This window comes from Pempheris klunzingeri, chromosome 10 (assembly GCF_042242105.1).
Source record: "Pempheris klunzingeri isolate RE-2024b chromosome 10, fPemKlu1.hap1, whole genome shotgun sequence".
Taxonomy (NCBI): domain Eukaryota; kingdom Metazoa; phylum Chordata; class Actinopteri; order Acropomatiformes; family Pempheridae; genus Pempheris; species Pempheris klunzingeri.
The window spans coordinates 7,112,935-7,125,993 of NC_092021.1; the positions used below are offsets into that span (position 1 = coordinate 7,112,935).

Genomic DNA, 13,059 nt, shown 5'->3' on the forward strand with positions numbered 1-13,059 from the left:
GGTTTTTTTTGTTGGACGCATCACTGAAACATGAAACATGGGATGTTTACATGAGTAAGATACTCGGGCACGAAGAACAGTAGACTGTGCTGTTTTCTGGTAACATAATGTGCGGTACAATCTGCTTCCAACTGGTTGGCAGGTAAAAATGAAAAAAATGAATTCAAGTAAAAAAGCAGACTGAATCCTGGACAACTGAAGTGAATGTGTGGACATTCCATGAAGCCATGCACAAAACCGACATCATTTGAAACCATAAAGTAGGTTGCTGTAATTTGTGTTAACGTTACCCTGTTTATCTTTGCCATAACTCAGATCTTAACACACAGGCATGACACTCTTATTTTTAGATTCAGTGTGATTTACAGTTTCTGAACATAGCGTTATCTTTTCATCACAATTACACACCCATAAATCTACTTAGAAATCATAGGAAATAAGACACTCCTTATAAAGTATTATATTTTTAAGTTTTCCTCAGTGTCTGTACATCTACTGGTACAAGCTATGCAGCTAATAGCTCATTTGGTTTTTTTTATTTACTGAATATGTTAATTAATATAGGCTAAAAAAAAAAGCAGAGCTCAAATTGTAACCCTCAGTGTAACTTACTGCATCCATGGCAACATTATATTTCCTGTTTCTAACCACCAGGAAAACTGTGGTTCCAAAACATAGAGCACTATCACCCCATAATAGAAATAACTCAAAAAATAATAACAGGAGTGACAAAATCCATTTTCCTGTGGCACAATTACTTTCTTTTTATTTCTAAGTTCAGAGCAGCAGAATCAGTGAAACTCTCCGCTATTGATTCATATACAGATATTAACTGTACTGTGGTGAAAACCTGTTTAACCGCGTAATTGATGGCATTTCTGAGTAGCTCGGCTAATTGTGAAAATAACCACATGTAGCATGGCTAGCTGAGACATATAGTGACTCTGCTATAAAACTGCAAATAAAGAGAGAGAGAGAAGATTTACAGTATTTTGATAAATGATTACATACAGCACAGCCAATCTAGACCATATGTGCATTGACTGAAAAGTCTGTATCCTGCATCCTGATAATGTCATTATAAGTGTGTGCAAGTTCAAGTCATCACCAGCATGGATGCTCGCTGAATCACTGGAAATGACTGAGCATAGTTTCAGTGATATTTCAGTGATATTTAATTCTCTGTGGCGATACTAAGGTTTAGTATTTTAAGAAAGCCTGTATTACCGCTCTGTCATCACTGATGATCTTTTAAAGTAAAGTGTCGCCCTAAATTACATCAATTTTCTTGTCTACTTTGTTGACCCTAATGGATAATGGAGTGTATTTTGTGGTTTTCATGCCGTTGCCTCTTCATGGTGGCTGCCTTTATTTTATCCACATTTGTAATTAAACTTTAACGCTGAAGCGGAGAAACACGCTTTTCCATTTAGTTGGAAACTACTTTCCAATAATTATGGCACACTTGGGTTCCTTCCATATAACCACCATGAAAGATAAAAAATGTACTCTTAAGAACCACAAATAAGCGTTGGGAGATAAATAATAGAAAATAAAGTGAGCTTGCTGTGCATTTTCACTGAGAAGTCGCTGACTCCTCTAAGCTCCTCAACCAAAAACTAATATTCAGTGGAAATTCAAGAGTTAAGCCTAAAACACTGATTGATGCGATGCTCGCTGCAGATCAACCATGCTAACTGTGCAAAAACAAGGATGAAGGAGCATGGTGGCAAGCACACAGCCAAACATTTACATCTTTGCAAGTGATTTATTTTTGCATTCAGGGTAATTTTCCAGACCGAAAACAGTTCTTTATTTTCTCTAAAATAAGATTTTAAGCCTGAATACAATAATAATAATAATAATAATGATATAATATGCAATTACTGTAGTACTCATTAGTAAATCATTAGTAAATGTGATGTGTTGTCACACCAATAGCAAGCACCAGCTCATGCAACACACACCATATAAGGCTTAAGTTGTAAGGTCATAACTTGGACTTCCCTGACCTTTACACACATCTGCTGCAAACCTTCAGGTTGATCTGTGCCCTTTCAAACACTGTCCTAAGATTCTTTCCAAAGAAAAGCCTGAGTCAGAGCAATCCATATACCCCTGTGTGGTTTTTTTGTGATCAGTCTCAGGATATTAATCAGTGCCATTTCAGCAGCCAGTCATTGAACCAGGTTGAAATACTGCGGTGATTATCTTTGGCTATCACCTCGGGTTAGCTCGAGGATGATGTTGAGCTGTGTGAAGTGAGTACTTATTTGAACCCTGGCCTATCAGCCATGTCTGTGGTTCTCTGTGAGCCTGCTGTTCAGAGAAGTTGCCCACAGCACTTAAGTGAAAACCAGCCATGTCAGGTAGCCTAGCCTTTAAGATTTACTGGATTAATCATTTCACTGGAAAGTCTCCTCCTGAGCTCCTGGAATAGTTTGTGTTCCCCGCCGCGCAAAACCTCTGTCAGTAATTGAATTATACCTGAGGTAAGTCAAGTGAGCCCTACAGACACAGTGAGGGTCCGCAGGATGCAGTTTGGGTGCCTGAAATTTAAAGCATCATTCATTTAAAGTCACCATGCTCCGGTGACCCTGCAGGTCCTTCAGAGCTGCAGGGAGAGAGCCTCTCCATCCATCTGTCTGTCTGTTTGTCTGTCTAAGACAAGACAATATCATCAGAGGCTCACATTTATTATATTGCATTGTGCCACTGACATGGCACACTCAAAAGTAATAACTGTAACTCATGTAGTTTATCTGTCTGTCTGTCTGTCTGTCTGTACAGGCGGAGAACTCTGCTCTGTCAATGGAAAACGACAATCAGAGGAAGCAGTATGAACGCTGTCTGGATGAGGTGAGTGTTACTGTGTCATGTTAAGAACAATATGTATCTTAACTGTACATCACTGCTGTCCAGTGAACCTCATATGTACACATTATACATCATGCTTTCAGCATAAAGTTTACAGAAGCTCTAGAAAACAGACTTTGTTTCAGTTTGAGCACCACCCATTTTTTATCGCTGTTACCCAGTGGGGATGACAGAAACATCTGTCAACAGACATGAAAATAAGAAAATGATCTCAACAGGGGTTTGAATGTAGTGATCTGCTGCACATTCTGATCCATATCTGATTCTGAAGAAATAGGGAAATTGCTTATTTGCTTTCTATGAGGAAATGAGATGAGAAGATCGATATAGTCTGTTAAGTCTCTGAGTTAATAGCAAGCCAACAACAGGATGTGGTTAGCTTAGCTTAGCTTAGCTTAGCTTATCTTAAAGCCTAGCTGCAAGGAGAAACAGAGTGGCGTCAGTCTGCTCATCTGACTCTTGGCAAGAAAAGCCAATTATAAGAGTAATGTGGCGTCGGGATGTGGTCAGCGTAAAGATCTGAGATTTTGAGTAGGCTACGCTGTGAGCACTGAACAAAAAGCAAAAATTGGTTTCTACAGCCAAGTGACTATTACACGAATTAAACAAGCAGGACACCATGTGTTACTGAGTGTGATTTAGAGCTTTAGATGTAGACGGAACCAGGCTAACCGTTTCCCCCTGCAACCAGTTTTTATGCTAAGCTAGGCTAACCTGACTCCAGCTCTGTGCTTGATGCAAAATTATAAGAGGGGTGTTGATTCCGTCCCCTCACTTTTGGAAGAAAAGTGATAAGCAAATTTCAAAGTTCTGATAGCTGAGGCAATAAAATCATTTTGAAATGAATAAAATCCTTCCTTAAATCAGCATTTTGTTTTTGGATTTCTTTAGTATGAAGCCATGTAATGAGCAGAATAATGTACAGTGAGCGGTTGGTCATTATTATAAAACTTTATTGCAAAACATTATTGGATCCCTTCAGGATGACTCAGGACCTGCACCATCCTGACCCGGTTCATTTTGCAATAATGACCGCTCGCTGTGCATTATGTATCCGCACACACACACACACACACACACACACACACACACACACACACACTATTATCTACAGTGTTAGTGAAGTCCACCGAGGAGAGCCAGGAAAACGGAACATCTCTAACTGAAGTGGAGAGACAGCAGAGCCCTGGGCAGTGTGGGGATGAGAGCTGAAGGGGCGAGCCTTCAGCCAGGAGGACAGACTCCCAGCTCCATGTGGCTCATCTGTCTGCACTCCTTCCCTCTTCTTCTCTCCATGACAACACTTTGATTGTCTCTCCATCTCTTTCCCTGTCTTTCCTCCATCTCTCTCCAAGCCAGCAAGAATGCTCCACTTCTTTTTTAGAAGGCTTCACTAATGGGCTTGTTACCATGGAGATTGCTGCCCATGAGAATTTAACATACTCTGGCTGAGGACAGAAATTTCAGAGTTTCTGCTGTGGGATTAATTTCTCCTCTGCTTTTCAATCTTATTATGCACATTAATCTTTTTTTTTTTTGGGGGGGTGGGGGTCATCCAGAAGTCTTCCTGTCATGGTCTGAATGAGTTGTTTTGATAGATAGATGAAAGGTGGGGGGATATCATTTTGCAGCACACAAAAGTGGAAAAATAGTTATTATTCCAGTGTTAAGGTATAATGCATGCTTCTGCTCCAGAAATCAAAATAAGATGGAAAGAAGGCATTTCAGATTTTGCAAGTTTATAGTCGCAAAAAAAATTAACCAAAACTGAACATTTTCTTCTTACTGAAGACACATTCTCTTAAAAAAGACATCTGTTTAGATTTTATATTTTGGTTTATTTATGTGCCGAGGGTAAAGTTAGATATGATAACTGAGGGCACTGAATCTGACTGTGATGCAACATGCTGTCAATTTGTCCTTTCAACATCTTACAGGCCTCTGGATTCTCTCTGATGGTGTTTGTACCAGATCGTTTTTACTTATCGTCTCTCTGCATCTCAAAATTCCACAGAAAGCTCTGACGTCTACTCTAAAATGATGGCCAGACCCATAATACGTTTTTAAGATGTTTTTTCATTTTCTCCCACTTCTCTTCAAGGTGGCTAACCAAGTGGTCCAGGCCCTCCTCACACAGAAGGTTTGTCTTTGTCTCTGCAGTATTGAAGCATCATTATTCCTCTCAGCCCTTAGAATCACTCAGAGAAATGGAGACTGTTGCATTGATGAGTAGCTGCATGTCACTGACTTGAAGAAAGATTGACAGCACGTCTTACTCACGATCTTTAAAAAGTAAAAGAAAATCTAAAATCCTTGGTTGTTCTCTGTTTTGATTTTGATTCCAAAAGGATCATTTAAGTAAGTGAGTGGTGGAACAATAAATAAATATGAAAGTAACTGTTCAATATACTGAAAAGAATACACACAATTTAGTTTATGTGTCAGAATAAAAGTCTTGACCGTGAAGAGTAGTTCCTTTTGCTTCTAATATTAGTTGGTCAATTTTGGTTTGGTTAGTTGGTCAATTTTATGCAGTAAGCAACATTGCTATTTTATATGCCCACACAGTGTAGTGTATTTTGATATTTCTGAACAGAAAGCACTCTTCAAAAGCAAAATGTCTGTGTCAACGTTGGTTTTTTGATATGGTAGAATGACAGCTTTTAGAGCACTGTCATGTACACCTTGCATGAATGCAGCATTGTGTCCTCTACCTTTTAAAATAGCATTTGATACGTGAGTAGTTCTCTGAAATATCCCCGTCAGTCACAGTTATCTGCCCATCTTTCTCCTCTTTTGTTGGGGTCCGTAGGACTTAAAAGAGGAGTGTGTGAAGCTGAGGACCCGTGTGTTTGACTTGGAGCAGCAAAACCGCATACTAAGTGTGCTGTTTCAACAACGTGTCAAAATGTCCACGATTCCTGTCTCCCAGGTAGGAACACATGGCACAATGGACCTAAACACACACTGACAGACCCACCCTGCTTCAAGGCTGTTTGAATTTTACATGAGCCATGCTCTACTGCTAAAGGTTACAAACTTTAAAAAGGAGCACGAAGAAAGAGAAACCTGCCCAGGATTCATTTCATTTAAATAGTTTGGATGTACAGTTTTACTGCTGGATTATTGGGAACAGATTAATTGGGGCCTCATATTTTTTCATCCTTAACTAGTGCAGTAGATGGTGTAAAAGCGGCATGCTTCAGTGCACTGTAGGTCATCAAATAAGCATTACCACCCCTTACCTCTCCTTTCTTTTATGCTAATCATGTCAGAATTTAGCTTAATAGTGAGCCAGACCTCTAATCCAGTAGCTGCAAAGTGACAGTACAGAAGCTGGAGACAGAGCTGCACATGTTTCTCTATTGGAATCCTCTCAACTGTGGAGCGTGAGGGATAATTAGCTGAAACTTGGCCCTTCGTGTAGTATTGACATATACATAACGATGACTGATTGTTTGGTTGTTGAGCTTCATGAATACCTGCAGTATAAAACTTTAAAGCAGCTGGTGAACATTTTGGAGCATTTTCTTTTTTTTGCTGTTAAAGAGCCAGATTTCCCCCAGGAGTTGGTGGAGACCAAAAACAGAGCTAAAACAGAGAAAATGTTGACTTAACCCTTTCATGCATAGAGGTCACTACAGTGTACAGCTATTCAAAAGCTGTTTTCTTGTATATGCACGAGTTTTAATGGCATAGTTGCACATCAGCCACTACAGTGGATGCTATTGCATCATCTCATACACTGTTACCCAGTGGGAAGCCATTGCAAGTAAAAAAAAAAAAAAAAGACAGCCAGCCAGAAACACCAAGTTGCTCATTATTTTCTGTTCAAACCTTCTAAAAAAAAGTTCAAATCTTGTTTTCATGCCTAAAGATGAATAAAAACACTTAGTAATCCTGACTGAGGTTATCATAATTCATGCATGAAAGGGTTAATTTGTCAAATACCTAGAAACACAACTAGAAATGAATGCTAATGTTGCTCTGTGTCTGCTGGATGTGTAAACAAGCTTTTGTTTGCTAACATGTCAGCCATAAAAACTTTATAAGGCGATAATATCAGTGTTTTGTTTTTAATTTGTTCTGCAGCCCCCAGTGGCTGAACAAATCAACTTTAATGTTAGGTTCAGGCTGTTACCCCCACACCACAGTCTGACAATCAGAGGAAGGTGATCAATGATCAGAATAGTGACTGTAAAAGCCTTGGCAAGCTGTTTTGGTTGCCATATATGTCACCAAGACCTTGCGAGTCATTACAAATAATTCAAATACAAATGAAGTTGTGTAGCAAAGAGTCTGTTTAGGATGATATTCGTGTATCTTTTAAAATGTTCATGTTCAATATTTTACTGGGGGGTGGCCAGCTAACAAATTGCAGTCGTGTTTGCTCTCTGCCTCTTTTTTTCCTTTGCAAACAATGATATTGAGTATGACAGCACCCCGTAAAGATGAATTTTTCTCGTAACCTTTTCCTCCAGCGACCCCTTGATCCACAGGTTTGTTTATGTAACCTTGCTGACGGCTTCGATTTGGCTGCTTTGATCAGCGTCTAGCAATAATAAGGCCGCGTTGCTGTCATGCTGCACAGTGCCGGATGGTTAGACACATTTTAAACTGATCTAATGCATTTAGATGTGAAGTACGTAAAGGCTGAACAGTGAGCTGGGTCGTACTTTCCGTTAGTCCTCATTCTAGTTGTTTGATTTCGGTGTAGTGTAGTTTCTTCAAAACTGATGTATACAGTATCTATGCATATTTCATGAGTTGCAAGAATCTCTCAAAATTTGAAGTTTGGTCCAGAATCAAGAATTTATTATAAAACAGAAAAATGATGTTGCAAAAAAAAAAAATGGCACACAGATAATAACACGCTTGTTCTGCAGATGTCCTCAACAGACAGATGTTGCAATGGATAGAAACATTTCTACTGTACTGAAGCATACTACATGAATCTAAAGGCAACTTCCCAGCTCTACCATGAATAATTGATGATGGATGATACTTTTGATGGACAGATGATTCTGTTTGCTTTCTGAGCTGAACGTTGAAAGAAAAAAAAAAACCCCTGAAATGGATGGTTGAGCTCAGCTTGTTAGTCTTTCATTTTCCAAAAAGTGTAAGCTGTAATTGACAGAAGCGTTTGAGTTACTGAACTGCAATGAGGATGTCTCGCTGTCATTGCGCCGGTGGCAATACACATGCTTGTTGAAGCCAATTACAAGCACGCGGCACATTTAAAGTGTGTGCTGTGGCTATTAAGTAGCTACAGCTCTGCGAATACTGGTGCAGTGTGTTACTTGTCCGCGTGCCCTCATTATTTCTGATAGGTTTCAGAGATGTAGTCCTGAGTCCAGCCTCAGTATAGTTTCATGTTGTGTTTCCTTCACTCCTCTTAGCTGTGGTGTTTTTATTCTGTACTCAGACAGACGGTGAGCAGCAACAGAGACGTAGCAGCAGTACTAGAAGCAGGAGAGCAAACCACTAAGTTATTTAATTAGCAAAGTCTTCATACCTTTGTCTTGTCTGTGTTTTGGCCAGGACATGATGATACGTCATATCATGTGCATTTTGCATTGCAGTTGGTCATATCTTTACCAACACACTAAAAACCCGGTAATCCAAAAAGAAGACCCACTCAGTAGAGCTATATGAAGAAATCTATGCTGGACACTCACTGATCCAAACATCGTCAGAGCATATACGGAAAAAGTTAGGTTCAAGACCGCTTTTTTATCCTCAGAATATGGATTTCAGATATTCTCAATATGACCAGTAGCCATATGTTGCACACCACATAGCGCTAGGTTGTACATTTATTCATTTTTTGAGTAAGAAACTTTTTGAGAATGTGGCCTCTATTAGTGCGTTTCATAAAATCTGACAAAAAAAATAGTGGAAAAGTTGGTGTGTCAACTTGCTCTTCCTCTTCCTCTTCACTTCCTCTTACAATGCAATGCTCTTCACCTTCACATTCTGTACCAGATTCAGTGCTGGGAATTGAGATCCTGGTATTTCCCAGGAATTCTTGCCAAAATCCAGTTTCCCAGGAGAAATACCTGTGGGAGCCCAGTATTTTTAGCATGTGTTCACACACTGAAGACTATGTTGTGACAGAAAAACGCCCGCTCCAAACCTCATTAATGCCTCTGCGTCTGTCTCGTAGCTGTTTTCCAACCTTGAAATGCTGTTATTATGGTGAGATAGGTGGATCAGCTTTTCAGCGGCAGGTTTAAGATGGCAGCTTACAGACCAGCTGTGTGTTTAAATACTGTCCAGAATCAAATCAGGGTCCGCATCTCTAATGCTTTAGCGTTGGACACCTCATCTGTTATGCCAAATAAGAGCTAGCAACAAAACCATTCTCCGATGAAAAATATAACCAATACAAACACCTACTTTAGTAAGGGATTAAATGGAAAATGTAGTGTATCTGACCAATAAAATGTTTGCCACAACTGAAACTTAAATCCATAATTGTCCTTAGTCAGAGAGCTGGTAAAATAAACTTTTCTGAACTATTCAGATTCTAATGTGGTAACGTTCTCTCTCTGTCAGTCTGGGAGGCTGAGAGTCGTATTCATTATGTAGAGGGCAGGCTTTGTTTCTAATGGTCTCCTTGGTTTGTCGGGGTTCTCGGCATGAGTCGTCTCCTCCGACAAACTCCAGCTGCATTCAAGCTGTATCTAAATTCACCAGACCAGTTTGATATCACAGACAGAATTGGTAATTAACAAAAATATTGAATGAAATATGGAATAAGAACGCTGCACAAATTCCTTTCGTCCAGCTTCGTGGAAATCGTCACGGACTGTCTAGGAATTCCCACACCAGGTCATTAAGTATGCTGCGAGCCTAGCAGAGCAGGAAAAGCTGTCCTTCATCTTTAACCTTTTCTGTAAAGGCCAAGCCTGCAGACTGCGTTAAAGAGTCATCCTGTATTTGTAGGAGAGCTATATGTATCACTGCAAAGACGCTCTGCTGCTTCGCCTGGAAAGAAGCATTCTGCATGGCATTGATCGACCATTGGTCTCACTGATGGTTTAACATTTCCTACTGTTTGTGTGGTCGTAGTAGTGTGTAAATCTTTAGCCAGAGTTTGAGACCGTCCTATTAATCATATCACAGATTTTTTTTTTTCTACGTGTGTGATTATGTTTTGTGTCTTTTTCTTGCTTGAGCCTCAGGTGTTTCTTCTTCTGGGGATTTTTAAATAATTTGCGTCAGTTCTGATGTAAATGATATTGCTTAATGGAGCATTATCTATTTGCCATATCATCTTTCAGATATGTCTGTATTGTATTAGATCATCGTCTGGCTAGAAAATAGACTGTTGTTATCTGTTTGTTACTGTGGATAATGAATCCTCATTCTTACTGGAGAATTTCTAAGTTTCACTAGGCGTGATGGAGCAGAAAAAAAAATGTTGATAACAAAACATCGCTGGCAGCATGAGAAAAAAAAAACCCTTTTATGTACCAAATGCTGCTGTTGACTCACCAATGCAGCATTCCCAATTATCCTGGAGGCTACATTAGTAGTATAAGATTATTATCTCACGCCTAAAGCTTGACTATGAAGTACAGTTGTAATATTTGTCTCTATTAAAGTCATAAACAAAAGTTTTGGGAACGAGCAAACGAAGTTTGAGGTGTTAATTGTCTTCCTGAGAGAAGTTACAGATGTGAATGAAGCAAACTACTCCGTTTAGAACTTGTCAACACCTTCTGACTTCTTTTGGTGGCAAGTTATTACCATGATGGAGCTATTTTAGTAAATTGATCTATTAATTCGTTATTATGAACCATTTCTTTAAACACTAAATTTGCACATAGCCCACACTGTCGCCTCAATTTTTCAAGCTACGTCTCGACAGTTTAAATCTATTTATCATCCGATAAGGCAGGGTTGCACAAAGAAATGCAAATTGTAGTCATATTTGCCACATAAGGAAAAAGAATTCTTTTTTATGGTGGAGTGCAAGGGATAAATTAAGGAGTCTTACAGCCCGAGGAAAGAAGCTGCTCTGTAGTCTGGGGGCACGACAGCGGATTCCTCTGTATTTCTTGCCAGACAGAAGGAGGGTGAACAGGCTGCATTTTTGTCTTCAAAGAACGTTGTGTTCATGAACAAAGGCCTTAGTCTTCAGAGGGTCAATCCAAGAGCTTAGCTATTTTAAGCTATATTTATCTGTATGCTACATGACATTGCAGTAGTGCTTTTTTACCAGATTTCTGTTTTTGGTGAGGGGGGAGAGAGAAGTGATGATCACGACATGGTAAATACAACCTGAGCAAATAACCCCTATAATTCCATTTTATTTCTGCCATTTCCTGTAAATTCCTACAAATTTCCATGGAAAGTTTCTACTTTGAACATCCGTGAATTTTGCAGCCCTTGATGCTTTCAGCCCATTCTTTCTGTGTCCCAGTAACAGATGCAAGGCTCATAAGGGGGGTTGTATCAGCCCGTACTGCTGTCTGTCACAGTCTTGATACTATCACTAAAGTGACAGTTTCAAATCCTATAGTGGTAGTTTAATGGGGGTTTTTTTAGGGCAAACTGCTTTTCATTTCCTCTTTAGTTTGTAAAATGTTTATTTTGGCATACTGAAATTCTTTGTATTCACTTTCAAACATGTTCATGGTGTCTTACCTCAGATATCTTTCAACGTGGAACACATTAGATGTGCCAGGCGTTGCGTGCCATAAGGTCACCGTTCCTCTCAGGCCCACCCTGGTGCTGCTCACCTGTCTTAGCGATGAGCCTGGCCTCTGAGATCAGATGAGCGGCGTGATTACTGCAACAAGAGATCATGGGCTTTATTTTTCCACAGCGTTCGAGCAAAGAGGCCAAAATCCATTAGGCTGCACTGTGTTACTGCTGCAGAGTAAAAAAAAAAAAAAAAGAAAAAGAAGCACGGGTCATTTCATTGTCCCCATCAGTGATCAGTGATGGAGGCTTTCGAGACTGGAGACATAATGCTCTGGTTGTGTGTCAATTTGCCAGATAACACAGAGGTGATTATGTACAAATTATTGAAATGGAAAATGTGTTTTTCACTGCGAGTTATGCTTGTTAGGTTTCTTAATCACTGTGACAGCACACCTGTTCCCAGTCACGTTGACTGACTCCGAGTGAGGTTACAGCGAGGTGTCGTGCATAGCATTACTCGACACACAAAAGATAAATAGATAAAGAGATGGGAAAGCAGAAGAAAAGGTCCAATGGAACATCTTTCTGTCTATTTGGGTTTGTGAATAATGAACCGTTTGAACAATTGGCAGTCCCTGTATGAATAAGAGAAACACTTTCATGTTCACAGCCACCTGTTGTGCTTGTTTCTCCACTTCTTTCTATGGATTTAATTCAGTATTGTGTATGTTTAGAGTGTTAGTATTGACATCACTAAAGTCTGAACAGTGGGTTCAAATGGACCTCTGACACAAACAGTGGTTGTTAAATCATAGCTTAGCACAGGCTTGAGATCTGAGGCATTATTAATAGAGGAGTAGTAAGACCAATGCTCTGTATTTAAAGTGTTTGGATGGTGGTGTATTTTTTAGCCTCTCCAAAATCAAACATACAAGAGCAAAAGTATAAATTGATTTATCGATGTGTTTATGTGCTCTGCAAAAGTAAACTGCTAATGGAAACCACAAAAGTGAGCATGCAACTAGCTCACTACGTTACTTCCAAGGCCGTGGAGCACTTCATTTACATTAGTTTGTGCGGTTTACAGGCTACATAAAAAAAATTCAAGACTAGTACGTAGAACCACTATGTAGTACTTCCCCACTGTGTGGGAGTTAAGCTTCAGATATGCTTTCATGTTGCATGAGTAGACGTGGAATCTTGACGAGGAAACATTCGGAGCTTTTAAACTCCATGTGGGTTTCTCCTTCTACCAGCAGCTCCTCCAAGCTCTCAGTTTTCTCTGACCATGCACGTCAGTTTAGTTAGGGCTGTGTCTGATGGTGCTTTTGCTGCCGCAGACACCCGTGAGCCTCATGGATGCCTCATGCTTAAATAAAGTATTAGGCTCCTATCAGTGGCTCTCTGTTGTTCCCCATTAACTCCTGCCAATGTTACTCAGAACACACAGGTTAGTGCTCGTCCTAAAAGCCTCTTTGTCTTCTAATGTTAAAAGTGACTGTGTTTGTGTTCAACTCCGCCACTGAC

General features: G+C 39.8%; 1 protein-coding gene across 1 annotated transcript in view; it reads left to right on the forward strand.

The window, feature by feature from the left end:
• Positions 1 to 13,059, forward strand: part of LOC139208535 (nck-associated protein 5-like) — a 48,431-nt gene that overhangs the window by 13,785 nt on the left and 21,587 nt on the right. The window contains exons 4-6 of the mRNA XM_070838247.1: positions 2,791 to 2,859; positions 4,979 to 5,017; positions 5,690 to 5,809. Coding sequence (XP_070694348.1) covers positions 2,791 to 2,859; positions 4,979 to 5,017; positions 5,690 to 5,809 — 228 coding nt within the window. The remainder of the gene's footprint in view (positions 1 to 2,790; positions 2,860 to 4,978; positions 5,018 to 5,689; positions 5,810 to 13,059) is intronic.